The following is a 22,027-nucleotide window of genomic DNA, read 5'->3' as shown; positions in this document are numbered from 1 at the left end:
CAGTATGACGTGTATGTGGCAGTATGACGTGCATGTGGCAGTATGACGTGTATGAATGTCGACACGTTGTGCTAGTCCTCACTTCATCTTTCAGCTAACTCACACAGTGAGTGAGTTAATATTTATAATGACATTTAGTGTTTCCCCCAGGATTACGAAGGAGCAGGGTAGTCTCATAGACAAAAGGGCACTTGAAAATTCAAACGGGCATTCGGCAAACTGAAAAGGCACAACAATTAAGGGTACAGCAATTCATTTTTGTGGCTGACATCATTTACTGATTTAGGTCGTTTGGCATGCTCTGATGCAAGTTCACTCTTCATAGTCTCCTCTTTGTACTTGCCAGGAATTTGGCCACACACTTCCTCAAGTCAATGTCAGCAGAAGATTTAGCATTCATGCTGACCATAAGTAGCTTGGTGCAGATATCAATTTTCAGCCTATTCCTATGGTCTGTCACAATGAGTTTCACGTGGGAGAAGACTCTCTCAACCTCCGATGTTGAAAGGATCACAGTAGCATGAATGCTCAGGAGCTTCACGATGTTTGGGTAGAGGTCTCCCAGTTGGGGCTTGAGGCTGGTCAGAGTCTTCAGGACGGTGGATGGTGAACAGGTGTCAACTTCTTCAGCAAAGAGTTCCTTGACCTGGCTCCACTCAAGCTGTGTCTTCTCAACATCAAGACCAAAGTGCTCTGCCAGTTCTGTAATCTGCAAAATTTGAACATAATATGAATATGTGAAAATGTGACAAAAGTCCTGTTTTGAATAATTCTTGTTTGCATTCTTGTTTTCATCTCTTACATTTACATCTTCAATTACAAGATTGTTATATTTTACAAAATCAGTTTGATAGAATTAATTTCCAGTACCTCAGCATCACCATGGAATGTCAGGAATGATGAGTCTCCAGCCTTCCTCAGATCAAGTGCAGATAAACTTGTCAGGATGGGGGTGACCTTCAGTCTTTGCTCCAGATTCTCCATCAGTTTATCCAAGAACAGAGTCTTTGACCTTGAGACATCTGTTCTCCTACTACCAACTTTCTCCAGGTTATACTGCTCTCCAAGTTGATCCACACGGCTCAGGTATGGACCAGGTTTCTCCTTCATCTTTTTCAAAGATGCCAAGCTACTTCTCATCTGAGGCTCAACAACACTAAGGTCGAGATCTCTCCTCTCAAACATCTTTGTCAATCCTGATAGGAGTGAACAAACGTCACACAGAAGCAAGGCGAAATAAAAGTTCTGGTAGGACATCATCTGTTTGTAAAGACCTTCAGCAGTCACACTCTGTTTGTCACCAGCCCGCTTGTCATTTCCCATACCAACTGCATTCTCTAGATCAGCAAGTGTAGCAGGATAGCTTCTCCTGACAGCATGATCAGCCTTTTCATGGCTCAGCCAACGTGTGTGCACAGCCTTTTTGATGGTCACATTACATGTGTCTTTGTCATCTGCAGTGTTTTCCATTTCTCTGATGACTGTCTGCATCTGTGTTAAAAGTCCCATTAGCATTTCATCAACGGACTCGATTTCAGTCACTGATTTGAAAGCTGAACTAACAGCCAGTTGCAGTCTATGATTCACACTGTGGACATCAATCAAAGCTGGATTGTCTCTCTTCAGTTGTGCAACTACGTCATTCCTTTTGCCTGTCATAACAGCTGGACCATCACTTGCAAAACAGGTCATTTTGTTCTGGTCCAGGTCAGTCTCATGCAAATAGTCCTTGACATTCTTCACAATAGTGTCATTGGCAATATTTCAGGTATATCGTGACTTGAAAGTTATAATTTCATAACAGACGTAATTAAATTGTAGTACCTGGCAACGAAGAGCAGTACATAGCTAGATTGTAGAGAATTAATACTAGCAACTGTAACTGTAACCTTTAACAAACTTTTATGGACAATACAAAATAAACCAACAACTGATGGTAGATCAGCTTTTAGTCGCGCAGAATTCACGAACATATGTCATACTAGCTGGGAAAAACAAGCTATAGTATTTATAAACGATTTATTGATAAACGTCAGATCTAAAAGAAGAATTTTGTGCCTTGTACACCCTAGACACAGACTTTCTTAAATATGAGGGCGTTGAACGAGCAGTTATAAGTTACGCAGATTCAGTAGGTATTACTTTATCCGGATGTAAACTTTGTAATCCTCTGTATCCGTTTATAATGAAATGTACAAACAATCGTCTGGGACATCAGAGTATACGATATGTTAACCGATTCATGGTTTGACAAAGTCCCTCGCTATGATAAATGGGAATATGTCACTGGTTCGCACTCCTCGGACACTGACTGGGAATGTTTCAACTTGCCAATGAGACATTTCCTCTATTTGGATGGCCTTAAACGTACCGTTCGCAACGATTATGACGAAGCCATCTATCACATCTTCTAGGAGTTTGACAAGGCGGAAAGCAGATACGTGAAATGAAAATATGGCTCAGAACTGAAGACGAAGAATTGAGTTTTACAAATACCCAGGTAACGTTTGGAAAAAAAAGGAAAGGACAACACTGTACTAAATACACAATTATTTTAGTCAAGAATATTATATACAATCCTCGAAAGAAAAGTTTCATTATAAAACATTTCGTACATTAAGAGTCTAATCATACAGTATTATTACACAACAAACTATATCATTAACCGTGACCAGGAAGCATTCGTCCTAAGACTACGATCCAGTGGACGCATGCTAGTTAGAACCTTTCACTAGGTAAATGTTTTCGATGTACATGTAACAATGTTACTGACTCTGTGTAATTATACGGATTTCTTATAGACCTTAGATGTATGCTTTGGACAAAACCTTTACATAATATACTACTAAAAAGAAACGCATGGCTGAAAACTGTTATCAATTTATACGCTAAAAGTTCAGTAATACAAGGCAGTCATGAAGAAAACCTGAATGAACATTAACGGTCCAATGGTGCAAGAAACTGTACGTCACAAATGGCATGTGTTCCAAGGTTAAGGTCGCAGAGCAGTCAGCATCTTGTGTGGCCACCATTAGCATCAATGGTTGCTTGGCATCGGCGTGACATAGACTCATCAGATTCCGGTTGCAGTGTCTGGGAATGAGTTGGTACTCTTCCCTCAAGGCCACAAACAGAGTAGCTGTCGCACACGACGATTCAGTTCGTCCCACAAATGTTCAATAGGGTTAAGATCCGGTGATCGTGACGGCCTATCAAGAACCTGAACGTTGTTCTGGGCAAGGGAATCCCTGGTTATTCTTGCTGTATGCTGAAAAATGCTGTTCTGGCAGTTTATGAAAGGGAGGATATGAGGCCTGATAATTTCATCACGGTAACGTCGAGCTGTCAAATTGCCCTGCATGAGATTCCAGTCTAAGCCATGACACTTCCTCTACCACATCTGTCCGCTTCCCGTACACAATTAGTAGCGTGGCGTTCGTTACGATGTCGATGTACACGTGCTCTTCCGTCGGGACGTCGCAGCATGTTACGTGACTCATCACTAAAGATAACAGTTCTCCACATTTGCATTGGCTATGGGAGATGTTGTCGACACTACTGTCTGCGTTGTTGCCGATGTCGACATGTAAGGACAGGTTCTCGCAAAGGTCTTCTGGAGCGAATACCAGCCTCACGTAAGCGGTTCCTCACAGTCTGTTCGTCAGAAATCCTGACACTGTCGATGTTGTGAAGGATGCTGTGAACCTGTTCCGCAAATGTCAAAGCCGAATAAACCTGTCCTGAGCGGGGTCGATCTGACCTGGGGCGATCACGTGTTTACCCCTGCTGCTGGTAGCGATGCCAAAGTCTTGCTATGGTAGTCTGTGACACATTTAGTTGCCTTGCAATCGCAGACTGGGACTCCCCAGGCTCCAAATGACCAATCGCATTGTTGAGCTGAGCCTCAGTAAGTCAAGGCATGACTTTAACACTAAATTTAAGATTGTCAACTGTCACAAGAGCATTGAAAGCCACGGGCGTTTATTGGAAATGATGCATGGAATGTGCAAAAGGAAACGCATGAATTTCTTCCCGTTCACAATTTATTGCAGTTTTTGACGAAAACAGATTTGGTGACAATGGATTCAAACTTGGAAATGTTTGCAGACAGCGTTCACCATAGATATATTAATTACATAGACACCACTGATTCAAATTCGAAAAGTTACATGGAAAAAGTACTACCCATGTGTTTCTTTTGTTGAGTAGTGTATATGTCAACCTGTATGTATACCTGAAAAAGCGAACGTATGGCGACACCCGGTATGAACAGGTTTAGCCACGTGCATGAAATGACATTCGGGGTATACTTAGCCAAGATGATGGGAGATGATGGGGGATGGTGGGAGATTATGGGAGATGGTGGGAGATGGTGGGAGATGGTGGGAGATGGTGGGAGATCGAAAATGTATTTCAAATAATACCACTGCTCTACAATGGCGCTGTTATTTAACTCTGGCAATCCACACGATATACTCCGTGCTATAACTAAAACAGTCAGTTATGTATCCAGCAGGAAGCACCAACGTTCGACCCTGATTGGTCAATAAGACGTTTCAAAAGCCAAGATATAGACCGGTGATTTAAACTTTTAAAGAACAGCTTCCTCGTGGAGATTATATAATAAGCAACTAGTTCTTTCCCGACATTTGTCAGACACTGAACAATACAAGACCATTTCCATGTACTCAAGGCACCTGCCGACAGGACTGATGTGCCATGGACAAGTGAGGATGATAAACACACGCAGAGGCAAGCCTGTTGTCACTTTCACAGCAAATGGAGACAGGGTACTCCTCACAAAAGAAGTACACCACACTGACACAATACGCACTTTAGTGTGTTTTTCTATCTGTTCATCATTGTAGCCTGAACTCCAGATAGGTACAGACTGACCCGGCTACCAGGGCGAATACTTCCAGCCATGGTGCCTTTGGGTCGATAGGCAATATGTATGTTCACGGTTTCATCAATCTGTTTTACACTGGCAATGTTGTTTGTCTAGACGGTGACAGGGGTATCGTGGTGATATATCTTTTAGATACATTGTTCTTCTTGTGTGTGCAGTGACTCACTGTATGGTGACAGCCGAACAATGGACAATGCTGATTTGGGGCATTGTCAGAGAGTTACTGATTGCAGCACCACTGCTGGAGATATTAGCTGTTTTTCCCAACGTTTTTAATGGGCACTATATCGAATATTTTTGTTGTTTTTAACAAATACGTCCTGTGTACTTAGTCGCACAAGGAGTTTGTTGCATTGATCGCGTCGTGTGGACAGAGCGTGGATGATACGACGTGCAGGTAGACAGACACCTGTGAGGATGTATTTCACGACGAAGAGATAAGTTTAGGTTCCGACTGTTACTTGTAAACGTAGTGTCTTTGTATTATTTATCTGCACAAAGGAGTCAAGGGAGAGTGTCGCAGTGGTATCACCGACTCCACTGTCCGTGGCTGGAGGGGGCGGAGACTTGGTATATGTGGGTGTCCAGTACAGGGGCAATATGAAAGTGGATACCCAACGACGGGTATTGACGTCCATTGTTGTAAATATTTGAAATGATGCAAACGGTTTCATTAAAGTAGTTACTTATATCGCTGAAAACATAGTAGCAGGTGCTGCCGTCGAATCATTATATTAGTAGAGTAAAGATATTTCTCTCAAACACGTGGAAACAAATTAAACCTGGTATTAGGTGTATATATGTTTGTGTACATAGCAAAATAACGGTGGTTGTGGTATCTAGGATTGCAAATAGTATGGGTATGAACATGAACGTTTTCACCTTGGTTTGTTTAGAGTGACGGCATCACCTGTATAATGAGGTAAAATGCGAGGTGTCGTATTGATTGGTGTTATCGATCCTGACACATCAGCATCTGTTGGATTAGCTCGGGTAAAATACACGCCGACGTATTGATGTCCACAGTATCTGACCATGCTGGGTAAAGTACGCGTCAGTCCCACATGTCTGATCCTTCTCTCGGTCCTGTCTGTGCTGGGGGTTGTACTATGGACTGGCGTATTCAACCACGGTATGTCGCTTGCTACACTTGCAGGACAGATGTCAAGACAGGGGTCACACCATGGCCATGCTGTGTCCAAGTTTGTGGAGCACCACTTGTATGACCCGCAGACACGGAGGGAACTGGACATCATGAACATGGTAAGAGCTTCAGCATGTACATGTCACTCACCACCCAAGTCCAACACCAACTCTTCATATATACCCACAATAAAACGTTAAGCGCCAGCCTATTTCAAAACTAAGATGTGATGCTGTGGAAATGTTACGCTAAAATGACTGGGAAGACCTATTCTGATTTAGAGAGGGTAGAAACTGTACCTTCCCTGCCTTGATTGTAAATCAATCTAGTAATTGATTTAGGGATATCCTAATCAAGTATATTCCAGTTTAAATGCTGTTAAAGATATGATGGTACTGCTTTTTAAAGCTAAATAACAGTAATTCCCATCCCACATATACAACACTTTTAAACCTAGGTTTCATATGATATGTTACCATATAACAGTCAATTCGGATTTGTAGATAGATCCTGTTTAAAGTAAAAAAATATTTTCAATAATAAAGTACGAAACCTAATTATGATTATTCTAAGTGTATTTTACAAAGCGAGTTTGCATATTTGAGTTTTGCGAGCTTTCGGGAAATTTGAGAAAGGAATAATCCGTTTTATTGTTGCAATTTGTGGACTGATTATATGAAATCTTAAGATGTTACTGAAATGAGTGTAACTATACATTAAACTTAAAGGGAGTTGGGGCTGGAAGGATAAATTGTTTCTTCTAACACCTGACGGTCGAAGACACAAGAACGTACCCTCATAACCATCTACTGGATAGGCTTAGGACTATGTATTTCACAAATGGATTTTGAGTTCAAAGAAATTCTTTGACTTGATTCGGCAGTGCCTTGTTTTACTCACGTCTGTCATTAATTGCGTGTCAACACAACGTAGTTACGTCCCTTGGTTGGGTCGGGCGTGCCGAGATTCGGCCCACCGAAAAACTCTATAACTGTACCTTTTCAACCTCAAGCTACGCTCTGAAGCCAGCAAGTAATGCAGTTTAGTGTATAGATCCCTGCAAATTAACGCCTGTAACCATGGGATTGTCCACAGAGACATGGAGGACGAAAATTGGCACCTTCACCCAACCATGCTGCCTCCGACAAGTCGGCCATGTTGAAACCCGCTAGACGCCATGGACGAGATGTCACGCTTTAATCAAGTGAGCTATCTGCTCCTGGCCACAGCTTTGGTTCTCACTACTATTTACCTGCTATCATTCTCTCTGAATATACTGCAGCTCTCTGGTGATACTGAACTCAACCCGGGACTGTCTAAAGAGGACGCCACGCTATGCAAGTGATTGAAAGAAGATATCTTGGGTGATATTTTACAAGAGCTTCGCTCTTTTCGTGCAAACCTGTCTCGTGAGATTCTGGATATCAGAGCCGACACACGTAAGCTGAACATGAGTGTGACGAATACACAACGTGATACAGACACGATAATCTCGGTGTACTCTGTCTGGATATGAATCAAGTGATCGACAGCCTACACAAACAAGAGACTCTACCCCTGGCCGACCAGCCGGATCTTGCAGGAGTCACGGAGCGAGTAAACGAGTTGGAAAAACATCTAGACAGGATGGAACAGCATAGCGGAAGGCCTAGGTATAATGTCCTGCTGTACGGAATTTCTGAAATAGAAGGTGAGCAGGATAGTGATCTTAAAATGACTGTGTGTGAGACACTGAACAAAGTATAAAGTAACAATCTCATATCCAACGTGTCTGATCTGACAAATGCACAAGGAATTGGTATGACCAACATGAACCTTACACCGCCTATTATCGCCAAATTCGCCACTACAGAGACCAAAAAATCAAGGCTATCTCGCTACGTTCTAGGCTCAAGGACAATGGTCAGGGAATTGCTTTGGAAAACACTCCAGGATCTCCGCTACGTAAATAGACTGGAACAGCACGCGCCTTTCATTCACCCCAACTCACTCTTCAACACACACCACAAACATATGCATAGGGGTGTGGCCAGGACACTAATCATCCACAGACACTGAAGGCACACACAAGGTTTCTGTTTTGGAATGTATTGGGCATCAAACGAAAAATACAGGATTCAAGCTTTATGACTTTCATCCAACAGTACCAAGTACTAGGTCTCACAGAAACATGACAAAGTGATTGTGACAGTGAGAGAGACAGTGATATTCATGGCTTTCTTAAGTATTTTCTTTCACCCGAAAAACTTTCATCGTATGGTTGGCCTTCTGGTGGAATGTTGGCATTGTCCGCAACGATATCTTCCCATATGTTAAAGGTCATGTGACTTCAATACATGCGATTTATATTATTCTAGAAAAATCTGCGGTACAAACAAGATGACTTTATAGTTTGTGCCTATATGAATCCTGCAGGATCCTTTTGAAACAATCCCCATTAAACTGCGGCATTAGTCTTCTTTATGAATCGCTTATTGATTGCTTATCCATGTGTGGTGATTCCTATGTCATGTTAGACTTGAATGCCAGCTGAAGGTCCCATGCTTACCATAAAAGGCGACTATGCTTGTCGTAAGAGGCGACTAACGGAATCGGGTGGTCAGACTCGCTGACTTGATTGACACATGTCATCGGTTCCCAACTGCGCAGATAGATGCTCATGTTGCTGATCACTGGATTGTCTGATGCAGACTCGAGTATTTTCAGATCTCCGCCATATAGCTGGAACATTGCTGAGTGCGGTGTAAAACTAAACTCACTCACTCACTGCTACAAGCTGGCCATGTTGTGTCACTATGACTACAGTTGATTGTTTTCGTCTTCGGTTTAGAATGCACGATGAATCACTTAGTCTAATTATTCCATGATATACCTATGTGAAGAAACAAATAACATTATATACCTCATAATGTGATTAGAATGGGCAACAATTGGGTTGTATAATGTTATGTTTCAGCACATCATCGATTCTCTGTGTAATTTCAGTCAGTGTTAACTTTCAACCAAGCATTCAAAAACCCGTGCTGGTGGGAAACTTCGCTTGAAGATAACAAGTGTGTCATGAGACGGAAAGACCCACGACCTATGATGAGGCTCGCACGGAGACACCTCGAGAAGTACAACAGGGTACTGAGATGTCTTCCGTATTTCCAGATAGTGGGTCAGGCTAAGAGTGGTACGACAGATCTGTTCAGTAAGCTGCTGAAGCACCCCCACGCCCTGCCCACCCTGGTGAAGGAGACTCAATGGGTCAGCAACGTGCGGACATGTAAGTAAGTCTGTCAGTACCAAAGGGGCGGATCCAGATTTCGTTTAGAAGTGGGAGTGCTCATAAATCATGAAGTCCAAAGGTTAAGGGAAATGCTCCTCAGTGAGCTTTTCATGGGGAATCCGACCCTGCACCTGTCTACGATTCAGCAGTAATCCAACATTTAGCATATACGTCACACTTTCTGCAATCTCTCTTTAATACAGTATAACCGTACCTGTTATGTAATTAGTAATAACAGAAAGTTTTCGTTTCAGATCGGTTTTGTTCTCATCTCAACACCTACGTGAATTACTTTCAAAAGGGCGCCAATAGGATCACGCGAGAAAAGCGGAGTAAAGCTATCATTGGTAAACTACATGTTCTCTCATTTCCGATAACATATATCCTAGAAATGTCGTGGAAATTATGACAGGCTGTCATAGGTATGTGCAATACTTGTGCCTATGTAGCACCCATACCTGTATACAGTGTACAAAATTGCATCTTCCGAATTTTGAGTTATCGATCTATATTGGGTGTCCATTAATTTGGCACCAGAATCCACATTGATAGCGTGTTCAGTACACCAACAATGACAGGCATGAAGGGAGCTGAGCCGTACCCACTAATACTCCAGTGGGATCTGGCTCTTACAGTCATTTGTGAAGTTACAATTGCTGGAAGGATACTGTCAAACGTAGTAGTCTTACAATACCTGCTGGAATGTTGTCACGTCGCTGTTGGCGGTGGATGAGAAGCTGTAAAATGTTTTATAGTAAACGTTTACATGAATCAAAGAGATACAGTATCAAAGATCTTCCCCTGTGTGGCTGACCTGACTGAGATGCATGCTTGTATGAAACAAGAAACGATTGTTTCGTAGGGGAGGCAACTCCAAGCTATTTGTCGGTGAATCGATTCTGGGACATCTTGCCAGGCAACGAAGGATGCTCAGAGCCTTGTGTTACTAATGCTGACATCATTCATCACCTGAATCCAAAAACAAAGATCATCATAATTCTCCGCAATCCTACCGACAGGTAACAGGTGTACTGTGTCTCGGGAAATTTGTAACCTAAGTAACAAAGGGAGATAACTGTCGCGGTGATTCTGTTGTTTAGATATGCCATACCCTTACGGAGTAGCCTGGCGTTTGTATTTCATATTTGATGAATTTGTCATCTATCACTAGTTGATTCAAACTCGTACTCCAAAATTTAGTAAAACAGCCTGTCAGACATGACAATTCCAAAGTATCTGGCCAACCAATCCATAATGGATAATTGTTTTAAACATTTCTACTTCTACTGCTCATCCAACTTGTCGATGTCTGCCGGTTTCAGACTTTACTCATATTACTTCCACGTAAAGCGATTACGTAAAGAAAAAGCTTACAAGAGTGAGTTCCATCGGTTGGTCATTGATGAGGTTGCACAGTACCAAGATTGTGTCAACACCAGCACCCCGAGGAGATGCGCTTACAACTACACTCTTACATCAACTGGTAAAAAGGTAAATGGGTTACATGGTAATAGATTTTTGCACCACGCGTTCGGGTAGATATACTGAACCCAAACGAAAACTATGGAGGTTTCTTAAAACAAACATTTTTCTTTACTCTAACTAACAATTAAAACGAAGGATTGAGTTCAACCTTGACAATTATGGTCAACACATTTTCGGGAATGACATTTAGAGTTAACAATACTCTAAAGTCAGGATCGTGTGTGACATCCACGCGCATTGATTAAAGCATTGTACTGTCTGTACTTGGAAGGAATTAGTTGGTTGATGAAGACCATACATACTTGGGTCATTCAGTATTCTTTTCATCTCGTCCCAAAAGGTATTCTATTGGGCGTAAATCCGGACTGAGTGTAGGCTATTGTAAGGTTTGGATTTCAAAGGGCGATAAGGTCTAATGCTGCTCCTGCAGTGCGGGCACGAGCGCTATCATGCAGGAAAATGTGATTTCTGTAAAGTCCAAACTCCGGTGTCAATATAGCAGGCAAATGTCACGTCATTTCTCCATCGTGATTGTCGAACCCCACGGTGCCGTCTCTCTTGTTGAGGCCGATTGCACCATATACCATGATGCTCGGGCAATTTCACGAGTGTCTGTCAACAATACACTCACTGCGATTAGCTGTGGAAACACACTATCAGCACTAGTGTATCGGAACGAATGGGTCTGCCTTGAATCCCAAAGGTTTGGTTTGCTGTTTCCATAGCACTGGTAGAAGTTATCCTGCAGATGTGTGCACGCATTCTGTCGGTCTTGACGTTGTGATGCTGCTAAAGGTCTTGGGTGCTGTTAGTGGCCTGATACAGTCGGTGTATTGTCCCAACATGAACATGAAACTGAGTGACTACCCTTCGTGCAGTCTCGCCAATTTGCAGTGGTCCCAAGCTTGGTTCCTCTGATATCTTGTAAGGAGACAATTTCGCATTTGGTTTGAAGGCGACGTTTCTTTTGTGGTTCAGTATAATCCAAGAATCAATATGAAAGCTTCTGGGTCAATATCTCCATATGGTAATCAGTTTAATTTTGTGAAAGATCAAACCTATTATTTCAGAGTATCTCGTATTGTTGCAGACTGATCTCAGAAGAGGCTTATATTCCATATTCGTCAAAGACTGGATGAAAGTATATCCTGCGCAGCAGATTCTCATCCTCAGATTTGAAGACTATAAAAACAAAGTACAAGAACATCTCCAGCAAATTTTTAGCTTCCTTGACTTGAGTGAGAATTTCATTCGTTTGAATTTGAATTTGCAAAATACTGGAATAACGAAAGAATCATAAACAACTGAGGATCAAATTCACATTTCAACCACATACAAAAACATTCACAAATGGAAAATATATTTCCATCATGAAGAAAGTATAAATACTCGCTGCCTCACTATCTGAGCAGTAGCTCGGATGTCGGGATCACAGATGACTAAATATGTTGCAACTATTGACTCATTCACATGACATACACCTACATAAGTATGTACGAAAAGAATATATGAATACACATACTTGTGTTTTTGTTAACGATTCACCAGGCTGAGTAACTAGTCTATCCTGTGTTTCAGTGCCACTTTCTCAGAAGAAGCTGAGATCAATAGCGACGACCGCAATACAGAATAGGCGTATAACATCAAGTAGGAATATTGGCGACATGTGGACATCAACAAGGAACATTCTGGATAGATTCTACAAGCCATATAATGAACAGTTGTCCTCTCTGCTGCGGAACGAGCGTTTCCATTGGTGAAGTGCCATGTTTCAGATACACTGATAGACTGTAGGGAACAATCATCATTAGGCAGTACACTCTCATTCAAATTACGGGAAATTCTTTGGATCTTATGCACGGCTTTTCATACATTAAATTCTGTGCACACTTTCAATTCAGATCTATCAAAACCATCTACACTGAGGTTATGTTCTACATCCTGGACGAGATTGGAGTGTGTTGTTGTCATCATAATTCTTGACATGCGTCACAAGAGGATCATCTGTGGTCAAAGCCCCATGTTAAACAACAACTCACCAAAGACTTAGGTAATGCAAGTATTCACATGGGGAGGTTAACACATCGCAGTGACCTGAAGCCATTCTTGAAGTACAGAATCATAAGTTTTAGTACAATTTAGTTTGATTATGATAGGTATAACGTGATGTAGGACATTAATACAAAACGTTGGCATCCACACTGGCAACAATTTTGCTCCCTTCTTTGCCATCAATTGTGCTCCCTTCCTTGCCTTGTTTTGTTTATCGGTATGACTTGGACTTGCGGCAATGACTGGGTTAAATCTCAGACATATTCATGACCTGATATCGTTCAGTGAAGGTGAAAATAGAAAAACCCTGCGATTGAATTCACTTCGTCAATAAAAGAGAAAGGTAACTCCGCCAAGTTGAGTTATGCACCTCCTGTTGCAGCCCAGAGGGACAGTTCCGCATTTAAGACCTCAGGACATCGTGAAGTATTGTTGCTCAAAAGCTCCTGATTGCTGTTATGACGCAATTCCTATGTACTATACATTCCCAATTTTACTTTCAGAGGACTAATTTTTCGTCAGTGAATCTGTGAGAGTAGTATCGGAGAAAACACGCCTCCTCGGCTTTGGTAGACAATGTAAAACCGGAGGGGTCGTGAAATCCCGAGGTGCGGAGCCTATCCCGATGGTTTTGTATTGTCTACCAAAACCGAGGAGAAGTGTTTTCTCTAACATATATACCGTGAATGATGGATAACTACCATGCAGATGATCATTTAAAGAAGCTACATAACTGAAGCGCACGTAACATCAATCTAGTGACAGAAACTATAAATAGATAATTCAACCCAACTTCCTTCACCGTCCCTGTGGCCATATGGTAGTGCGCTTGCCTTCAGATCTGAGAGAGGCAGACCCATTCTTGCCAAGGACATCATCGGCACTTTGAGGTTATTCTTGAATGATATTTTTCAATTGATCTGAAACAGGTATATATCATTTGAATGTTGATCTTCAGAGTTAGAGCTGTAGAGTTAGGAAAAGATGATTGCACAAAGTAAAACCTGGGAAGAGGCCTTTCTAGCGAAAAGTAAAACCTGTTCATGCAAAACAAAAACCTCAAATGCGGTTATTGTGGGAAAACAAGAGATGACCTAAAATATAGAGACAAACACACTTCAGGTTCTATGGATAATGATGATATAAGCGAACATGTGGTATCCACAGTACTTGACAGGGATTCAGTATCATTTTAATACAAGGCGTTACGGTTTAAAAGTGTCATGGCAAAAGGTGTAAGAAATCCGCTCAGAACCAAAACAATATACCACTGAGAAGTCTGATATTTTCAATGATGCTTTATAATGAGCAAACAAAGGCAAAAATATACAGATTCACAAGAGAGGTTTCATGTACAATACAACTGAGGCAATTATAAAGTAATGGGTAACAATATAATGTCAACTCACGGAAGCCTTGATGCGAGAGTGAGAAACAGTTATGCAGAATGTAACACAGCGAGCGGTCAGGCAGCACTTATGTAGGTCAAGCGTTGACGGAGATTGTCAGGTTAATTTACTTCACTTAATATGTGTATATCCGTGTGGACAACACGGTAATTAGCCTTTATATATAAAGTCAACATTTCCTGAAAGTTCGAGCACACACGACCATCGCCATCAACGTAGAATCTTCTCGGCCAGCCTCCAGGAAGTCAAAAGTTAATCAAAACACAAAGTCAAGGGGAGGCATCTCTAAACCACTTTCTTAAAGGACTGCAGCCAAAATACTAAAACTACTGAATATTTATGATACGCAATGTAACACATAATAATTCTTACTTAATTAAAAATACAATTTACATAAAATACACTCTCGTAACAAAGGTTTTAATAAATGAGTCTGAATGATTCTCAATACAGGATGACAACCATCTCAAAACATAACCGTGAGAACCACCGTTTCATATGACACCCTTAGAGTCAGCCGGTCAGGTGTACACACAGTTCAACATATTACACAAGGGAACCATTGAGAAGAATCTCTCGCTTTGTCTTGGTGTGTCTAGGTGTCGAATATCGGTGTAGGTCTGATATCTCTTTGGCTGAAAGTGTGCAGGTGTCTGACACGGGTGAGCTCGATTCACCCACACGACTAGAATTCCAGGTCTAGTAATGTTCCCCACACAGGAGCTGGTATCAGAGGGGACAACACACCTGGCAGTGGTGCTGCATACAGTCCGGGCTTCATGTTGCAAGTTGTCTGTCCACAATCATTATAGAAGTGACTTTACAAAGCTATGAGATTTTACCTTGTACACATACTACTGACCCCAAATTTGACTCATCATCTATAGATTTAAACATGCTCATATGAATAAAAATCTGGGTAACGCAGGTACCCCTCTATAACGTTGTCGTGCTATGTTAAGTGATGGAGACAGAGAGACTGACGACCGTGTTTATATATGTTTTTGTCGTGGTATATGTACGTGTCGGAGATGACACACAGACGAAAGTGGGTTTGTTACGATATTGTCGTGGTATATGTACGTGTCGGAGATGACACACAGACGAAAGTGGGTTTGTTACGATATTGTTGCGGTATATGTACGTGTCGGAGATGACACACAGACGAAAGTGGGTTTGTTACGATATTGTCGTGGTATATGTACGTGTCGGAGATGACACACAGACGAAAGTGGGTTTGTTACGATATTGTCGTGGTATATGTACGTGTCGGAGATGACACACAGACGAAAGTGGGTTTGTTACGATATTGGTGTGGTATATGTACGTGTCGGAGATGACACACAGACGAAAGTGGGTTTGTTACGATATTGTCGTGGTATATGTACGTGTCGGAGATGACATACAGACGAAAGTGGGTTTGTTACGATATTGTTGCGGTATATGTACGTGTCGGAGATGACATACAGACGAAAGTGGGTTTGTTACGATATTGTCGTGGTATATGTACGTGTCGGAGATGACACACAGACGAAAGTGGGTTTGTTACGATATTGTTGCGGTATATGTACGTGTCGGAGATGACACACAGACGAAAGTGGGTTTGTTACGATATTGTCGTGGTATATGTACGTGTCGGAGATGACATACAGACGAAAGTGGGTTTGTTACGATATTGTCGTGGTATATGTACGTGTTGGAGATGACACACAGACGAAAGTGGGTTTGTTACGATATTGTTGCGGTATATGTACGTGTCGGAGATGCACACTCAGATAGACGAAAGTGGGTTTGTTAAGATCTTGTCGTGGTGTGAGAAGCAGATGGACTGACAGACACTTTTGTTGACAAATTCACTTTTATTCAGTGTTAAATTGAACTACAAATAAGACTTAACACAAGAAATACATTACTCTGAGCACTTTGAAAATCTCTTTCTTAGGTGTAAGTGACATTTTTTCAGATTATTGAAAACATAATAGCAACAAGCATAAAAATATGTTTCAGTGAATACAGTCTTGCATTGTATAGCAGCGGATCATCATTACCCTTCACCTAACTGGTACACAGGAAAAAGTCTTATGAACAACTAGCGTCTCTCTTCCTCCTAGCTTCACTACATGGTGATCCAGAAAGGGCTTCCACAGAATCAGGTTGCTTCTGAACCAGTGCTGTTTTAAATGTCGTGTGTTGATCAACCTACAAACACGTATTTAGAATGGAGCATGACTGGGTGTTGGCAGACGTTGCAAGGACCACAACATTTCAGATTTCCAGGGCACTGATAGTCGAAAGTACATTCCGGACGTCGACCACACACCACGGTGCCCTGGGAGTGATATACAGTTACTGGACATAGTCCCCGTCTCACTGAAAGAGGCAGAATACAGTTGATACATCAAATGTTGACGGTGACATGACCAGTTCAGAAAATGTTACTGAAATGATGTTTTTATCGATACTTTAGAGGACCTCACAGGAATATTTCTGTCATCTTCGTTAAGCCCCTGACTGAGAGTAAAGTGATCGGGTAGAGGAATCCTATGCATCAAGTTAATCTCAGATGTATATCAGCGTAGATATATTAATTTTGCTGGTAGTTACTCTTGAATGCATCACCCAAAGTCTACATACAACGTTATATGTTTATATGTTGTATATCTAGACTTGTATTTAGACATATATAAAATATATAAAATATATATATATATATATAATATGTGTGTGTGTTTGTGTGTTTGTGTGTATCTAGCTATCTATATCTATCTATATCTATCTATCTATCTATCTATCTATCTATCTATATAGTGAATATTTAGCTTCACAACAAGTGTTAGTGTCTGTCTGGAGCACCCAACGCGGGTGATCACAGTAACACGATCGTTTCAATGCGTATTAAGGCGATATTGTATGATTCGGAGAAAAACTCAGCGAGGATTGTTTCAGAGAACATGTTTGTGTATTTCGTTCAAGGAGGAGTATTTCTGCCCATATGATCTACCTTTCCGGACACACTCGGCCTGGGGTGCGCAGATCTGGGGAGTTGGGCATCTGATGCTGCGACAGAGCTGGCCGCGAGGACACCGTACACCCTGCAAGAGAATATTGGGTGCAGACATTGAAGAAGTTAGTACTCTTATTGGTTTAAAAAACATATTCCAATCTCTGATAGCTGCGAAAATCTCTCGAATGTACCAGTCGTTGCCTCAGCTCATATATTGATGTTGGTAAATGGCGATATGTGATACTCTTGTAACATCTTATTATTTTTCTTTTGCAAATACTTAAAGAGATATAAATGTTTGTACTCTTTGTGAAAGCACGTACCTGACAGGGATCCAACTCTGCTGGTCCCATTACAGGTGCTTGATCTAAAGGCTGCGGTTGCGTCGATTTTTGTTCTACTGCTGGTGCTGTGTCTACTGGCTGTATGTTTCCTTGTGCTATTGCTTGTGCTGGGTCCAGTGACAGAGTATTTGGCTGTCCTATTGCTTGTGCTGGGTCCAGTGACAGAGTATTTGGCTGTCCTATTGCTTGTGCTGGGTCCAGTGACAGAGTATTTGGCTGTCCTATTGCTTGTGCGGAGTCCAGTGACAGAGTATTTGGCTGTCCTATTGCTTGTGCTGGGTCCAATGGCAGAGTATTTGGCTGTCCTATTGCTTGTGCTGGGTCCAGTGACAGAGTATTTGGCTGTCCTATTGCTTGTGCGGAGTCCAGTGACAGAGTATTTGGCTGTCCTATTGCTTGTGCTGGGTCCAGTGGCAGAGTATTTGGCTGTCCTATTGCTTGTGCTGGGTCCAGTGACAGAGTATTTGGCTGTCCTATTGCTTGTGCTGAGTCCAGTGACAGAGTATTTGGCTGTCCTATTGCTTGTGCTTGATCTGTTTGTAGCATGGTTCCTTTTCCTATTTCTGGAGGTGAATCAAGTGGATGTGCTGATGTTTGTCTTATTCCTACTGTTGGATCTGATGGTTGTCGATGTGCTTGTCCTTGAGCAGTGCCTTGTGTTGGATTTTGTGACAACGGCTGTATCTGAGATTGTGCTCCAGCTGCAGATGTTTCTATTGCTGATGTTGCTGCTACTGACTGTAGTGCCGATGCAGGTGCTGTTGCAGGGGCGACTGGTTGTAAATGTACTGGTGTGTGTGCAACAAACAATGGTTGGTCGTATGTGACCATGTGGTGAGTGGGATGGGTCATCAGCCAGTAGTATGGAACCAGGGAAACAAGAGTACCATAACTAATCCCACAGCAAAAGGTAAATATCTGCAAATAATGTGATTGCATGAAACACAAGGACAGTGTATCCGATACATATCCCCAGCATACGTATCGTAGCTATCTTACCACCATTGCAGTAACGTTAATTGGTTGACTTGATTGTTAATTGAAAATGCTACCAATAGTTCATCTGGAAAATGGCTATTTACAACAAACTGCATTTTATAAGCGTGATAAGGAAATCGAACAGATGTTGACTTGCTCGTCGGTTTTAGTGTACAAACAAAACACCGGCTGTCACGCGCACCTATCAATCACACCACGCAACTGTCAACAGGGGACTAGGGGCAATACATAAACCACTTTTCCAGGTGAAAAGAAACTAGCCTTTGATGTTTCGATGACAAAAAAAGGTTCACTAGCTGATCACCATCGTATTATCTTTAGATGATCAAATAACCGTTAGACCACCATCATTATCTTGGGACGATCGCTATCCAGTTCTATAATGGCGAAATTCTCCCCATTCAATGTGGCTGTATTTGCCATTGTCCATTACCGTATATCACTACATTACCTTCTATCACTATGTACACATCACTATGGACTAATAACACACAGCTACTGTGCTGTTTATGGTTGTGCTCTATGAAACGTGAACTGTACATGTTATGTGGATTAACCAGGAAACAACGTCATCAGTTTGACTGATGGAGTAATGACTGGTATCATGTCACATTGCTGTCCTAGATAATTTGTGCACCGCGTTTCCAAAGCGTATTTGTCATTTGATGTTGTTATTGCATTGAACTTGCTTTGTGAGGGAACGTGACGATGTGATGTAAATGGGTTTGTCATCAGGTGTTTTGGTTGTTGTCTGAATGAATGTGTTAGTTGTGAAGTTTCTTAGAGAGCACTGTACAGATTCATATGTCGAAACTCACTAGACATTGTTAGGTAAGGTTTCTTGCACATACTTTACGCTGTGTGCAATTTGTCCCACACTTGACAGCGGAGTGTGACCCACGAAGCCACCAGTATGAACATGTAAAATGTAAACAAATCAAAGCTCCTCACTTCTGCTACAAACAAGGGCATAATGTGTATCGACTGTCACACTATGTGATCAACCAAGAAGAACTATTCTACAAGATACTCTGTGGAGATTATGGTGTTACTTACAATGCAGTGTAAGATGGGCATGGTTACTCCTTCCTGTTGTAGCCGGGCTGTGATGCAGGGCGTGACGTGATCCTTTATAACACCGGCCACCTACCGTCACGTACATCACGGATCTCTACCTTCATGGCTGCTATTTCATCCATGTTCATGACAAACATTGACATGTCATGACGAACAATGACGGGATTGTCCTGGGAAGAGTAATAAAACGTCAATGCATCTTTTTTATCGGTGTAGTTGTCAATGCGTATATTCCTGATGCAAATACAAAACTCCCTAGCTTGATACAGTAAAGGTCGATGGGATCTGTTCAAGACGGAACAGATGTAGGGGATGTAGCTTCTGAGTTTATTCCACGGCCAGAGTCCAACTGTCGAACTTCGTTCGGACCTCCCGGAATATCCCTTGCCGCTGACCCTCACGGGTCATCAGCTGGTCATCCGGCTGGTCCGGAGAGCTCAGCCTCCCTTACAAGTACCTACAATAATATAATCTGTCTAGTCTAGACATGCACTAAGTTCTTAATTCTACGTTGCCTATGTTCTTCAACTATGGTTCATATATATTTATACCACGTATACTAACATCTATGTACAGCCATTAATAATTCATATATCTCTAAAATCACTACGACATTTATATATCTATAACATCTATAACGTATATCTATAACATCGACAACACCTGTATATTTATAACATCGACAACACCTGTATATTTATAACATCGACAACACCTGTATATTTATAACGTCGACAACACCTGTATATTTATAACATCGACAACACCTGTATATCTATAACGTCGACAACACCTGTATATCTATAACGTCGACAACACCTGTATATCTATAACGTCGACAACACCTGTATATCTATAACATCGACAACACCTGTATATTCATAACATCGACAACACCTGTATATTCATAACGTCGACAACACCTGTATATTTATAACATCGACAACACCTGTATATTTATAACATCGACAACACCTTTATATCTATAACGTCGACAACACCTGTATATCTATAACGTCGACAACACCTGTATATTCATAACGTCGACAACACCTGTATATTTATAACATCGACAACACCTGTATATTTATAACATCGACAACACCTGTATATTTATAACGTCTAAGACATCACTACCACAATGATAACCATCTGTGTCCATACAATAATCACTACTTTTGAATTATACTGCCTTGTACTAGTTGTAACTTGCATTGAGTTGTAAACTTTGTTGAGTTGCGAATACAAACGATTCTTAATTATATGATATTTCCTTGTGTTTTGTTGGTTTCGCATCGAATTCTCGGTTATCTTTGCGTATCAACCTGGGAATCAAACCATAACACTATGCTTGTTTCAATAAATTGGAAAATTCCACCATTTTGGTAACACGGCTGTTTCTTTATCGTCACGCCCGCCATATAGCTGGAATAGTGATGATTGCCTCGTAAACTCACCCAATCAATCACTCGCTATCGTCATTACGTGGGGTTGGGGGTATGGGGGTTGGGGCTGGGGGTGGGGGACAATCTGTATTGTCAGGACATTACGTTTCGGAGAATATTTTTATGCGTATTCCTTCATGATCCAAAGCAAGGAGGCGGATACATGTACACGTGAAGGCAACACAAGTGTGACGGTGGACACTTAACAAGGGGCGTGAGTGAACTTGCTATGACTACACAATGGTATATACAATGTGGTCACACATTGCATATTTGGGAAGTGAGTCAACTTGCTATGACTACACAATGGTATACAGAATGTGGTCACACATGGCATATTTGGGAAGTGAGTCAACTTGCTATGACTACACAATGGTATACAGAATGTGGTCACACATGGCATATTTGGGAAGTGAGTCAACTTGCTATGACTACACAATGGTATACAGAATGTGGTCACACATGGCATATTTGGGAAGTGAGTCAACTTGCTATGACTACACAATGGTATACAGAATGTGGTCACACATGGCATATTTGGGAAGTGAGTCAACTTGCTATGACTACACAATGATATATAGAATGTGGTCACACATGGCATATTTGGGGCGTGAGTGAACTTGCTATGACTACACAATGGTATATACAATGTAGTCACACATGGCATATTTGGGAAGTGAGTCAACTTGCTATGACTACACAATGGTATGTAGAATGTGGTCACACATGGCATATTTGGGAAGTGAGTCTACTTGCTATGATTACACAATGGTATATACAATGTAGTCACACATGGCATATTTGGGAAGTGAGTGAACTTGCTATGACTACACAATGGTATGTAGAATGTGGTCACACATGGCATATTTGGGATGACACTTTTCTGAA

The 22,027-nt window shown here is 41.5% G+C and overlaps 3 protein-coding genes across 4 annotated transcripts; 1 reads left to right on the top strand and 2 right to left on the bottom strand.

Moving 5' to 3' along the window:
- Window positions 1-319: 319 nt before the first annotated feature.
- On the bottom strand, window positions 320-1,692 carry LOC137286709 (zinc finger protein 862-like). The gene is made up of 2 exons (XM_067818692.1): window positions 871-1,692; window positions 320-709 (listed from the first exon to the last, which is right to left on the bottom strand). Exons 1-2 carry the CDS (start codon window positions 1,690-1,692, stop codon window positions 320-322), a joined length of 1,212 nt encoding a protein of 403 aa, XP_067674793.1.
- A 4,227-nt stretch (window positions 1,693-5,919) lies between these two features.
- On the top strand, window positions 5,920-13,214 carry LOC137286886 (carbohydrate sulfotransferase 15-like). 2 transcript variants are annotated; one of them, XM_067818899.1, is made up of 7 exons: window positions 5,920-6,172; window positions 9,039-9,321; window positions 9,579-9,671; window positions 10,187-10,343; window positions 10,647-10,815; window positions 11,900-12,047; window positions 12,388-13,208. In XM_067818899.1, exons 1-7 carry the CDS (start codon window positions 5,945-5,947, stop codon window positions 12,567-12,569), a joined length of 1,260 nt encoding a protein of 419 aa, XP_067675000.1. In that variant the 5' UTR covers window positions 5,920-5,944; the 3' UTR covers window positions 12,570-13,208. The 2 variants fall into 2 exon arrangements, with proteins under 2 accessions (XP_067675000.1, XP_067675001.1); XM_067818900.1 differs by lacking the exon at window positions 5,920-6,172 and adding an exon at window positions 6,975-8,371 and having other exon boundaries at window positions 12,388-13,214.
- A 2,895-nt stretch (window positions 13,215-16,109) lies between these two features.
- LOC137287239 (protein FAM186A-like) lies at window positions 16,110-19,756 on the bottom strand. The gene is made up of 4 exons (XM_067819433.1): window positions 19,674-19,756; window positions 17,598-18,536; window positions 17,272-17,362; window positions 16,110-16,640 (listed from the first exon to the last, which is right to left on the bottom strand). Exons 1-4 carry the CDS (start codon window positions 19,692-19,694, stop codon window positions 16,465-16,467), a joined length of 1,227 nt encoding a protein of 408 aa, XP_067675534.1. The 5' UTR covers window positions 19,695-19,756; the 3' UTR covers window positions 16,110-16,464.
- Between the last annotated feature and the right edge of the window lie 2,271 nt (window positions 19,757-22,027).

This window comes from Haliotis asinina, chromosome 6 (assembly GCF_037392515.1).
Source record: "Haliotis asinina isolate JCU_RB_2024 chromosome 6, JCU_Hal_asi_v2, whole genome shotgun sequence".
NCBI classification, from domain to species: domain Eukaryota; kingdom Metazoa; phylum Mollusca; class Gastropoda; order Lepetellida; family Haliotidae; genus Haliotis; species Haliotis asinina.
Note: the sequence above shows the minus strand (reverse complement) of the source record. Positions and strands in the feature narration are given on the sequence as shown.

What these genes read in the sequence shown, in the direction of transcription:
- LOC137286886 (XM_067818899.1), top strand. Translation starts at nt 5,945, where the DNA reads ATGCTGGGTAAAGTACGCGTCAGTCCCACATGTCTGATCCTTCTCTCG. An exon ending in GGTCAGCAACGTGCGGACAT is followed by an intron (nt 9,322 to 9,578) that starts GTAAGTAAGTCT and finishes TTTTCGTTTCAG; the next exon opens with ATCGGTTTTGTTCTCATCTC. An exon ending in TTACATCAACTGGTAAAAAG is followed by an intron (nt 10,816 to 11,899) that starts GTAAATGGGTTA and finishes GTATTGTTGCAG; the next exon opens with ACTGATCTCAGAAGAGGCTT.
- LOC137287239 (XM_067819433.1), bottom strand. Translation starts at nt 19,694, where the DNA reads ATGCCCATCTTACACTGCATT. An exon ending in CAGAGTTGGATCCCTGTCAG is followed by an intron (nt 17,363 to 17,597) that starts GTACGTGCTTTC and finishes ATTCTCTTGCAG; the next exon opens with GGTGTACGGTGTCCTCGCGG. An exon ending in GGCCGAGTGTGTCCGGAAAG is followed by an intron (nt 16,641 to 17,271) that starts GTAGATCATATG and finishes TGCCTCTTTCAG; the next exon opens with TGAGACGGGGACTATGTCCA.
- LOC137286709 (XM_067818692.1), bottom strand. Translation starts at nt 1,692, where the DNA reads ATGACCTGTTTTGCAAGTGATGGTCCAGCTGTTATGACAGGCAAAAGG. An exon ending in CATTCCATGGTGATGCTGAG is followed by an intron (nt 710 to 870) that starts GTACTGGAAATT and finishes CAAATTTTGCAG; the next exon opens with ATTACAGAACTGGCAGAGCA.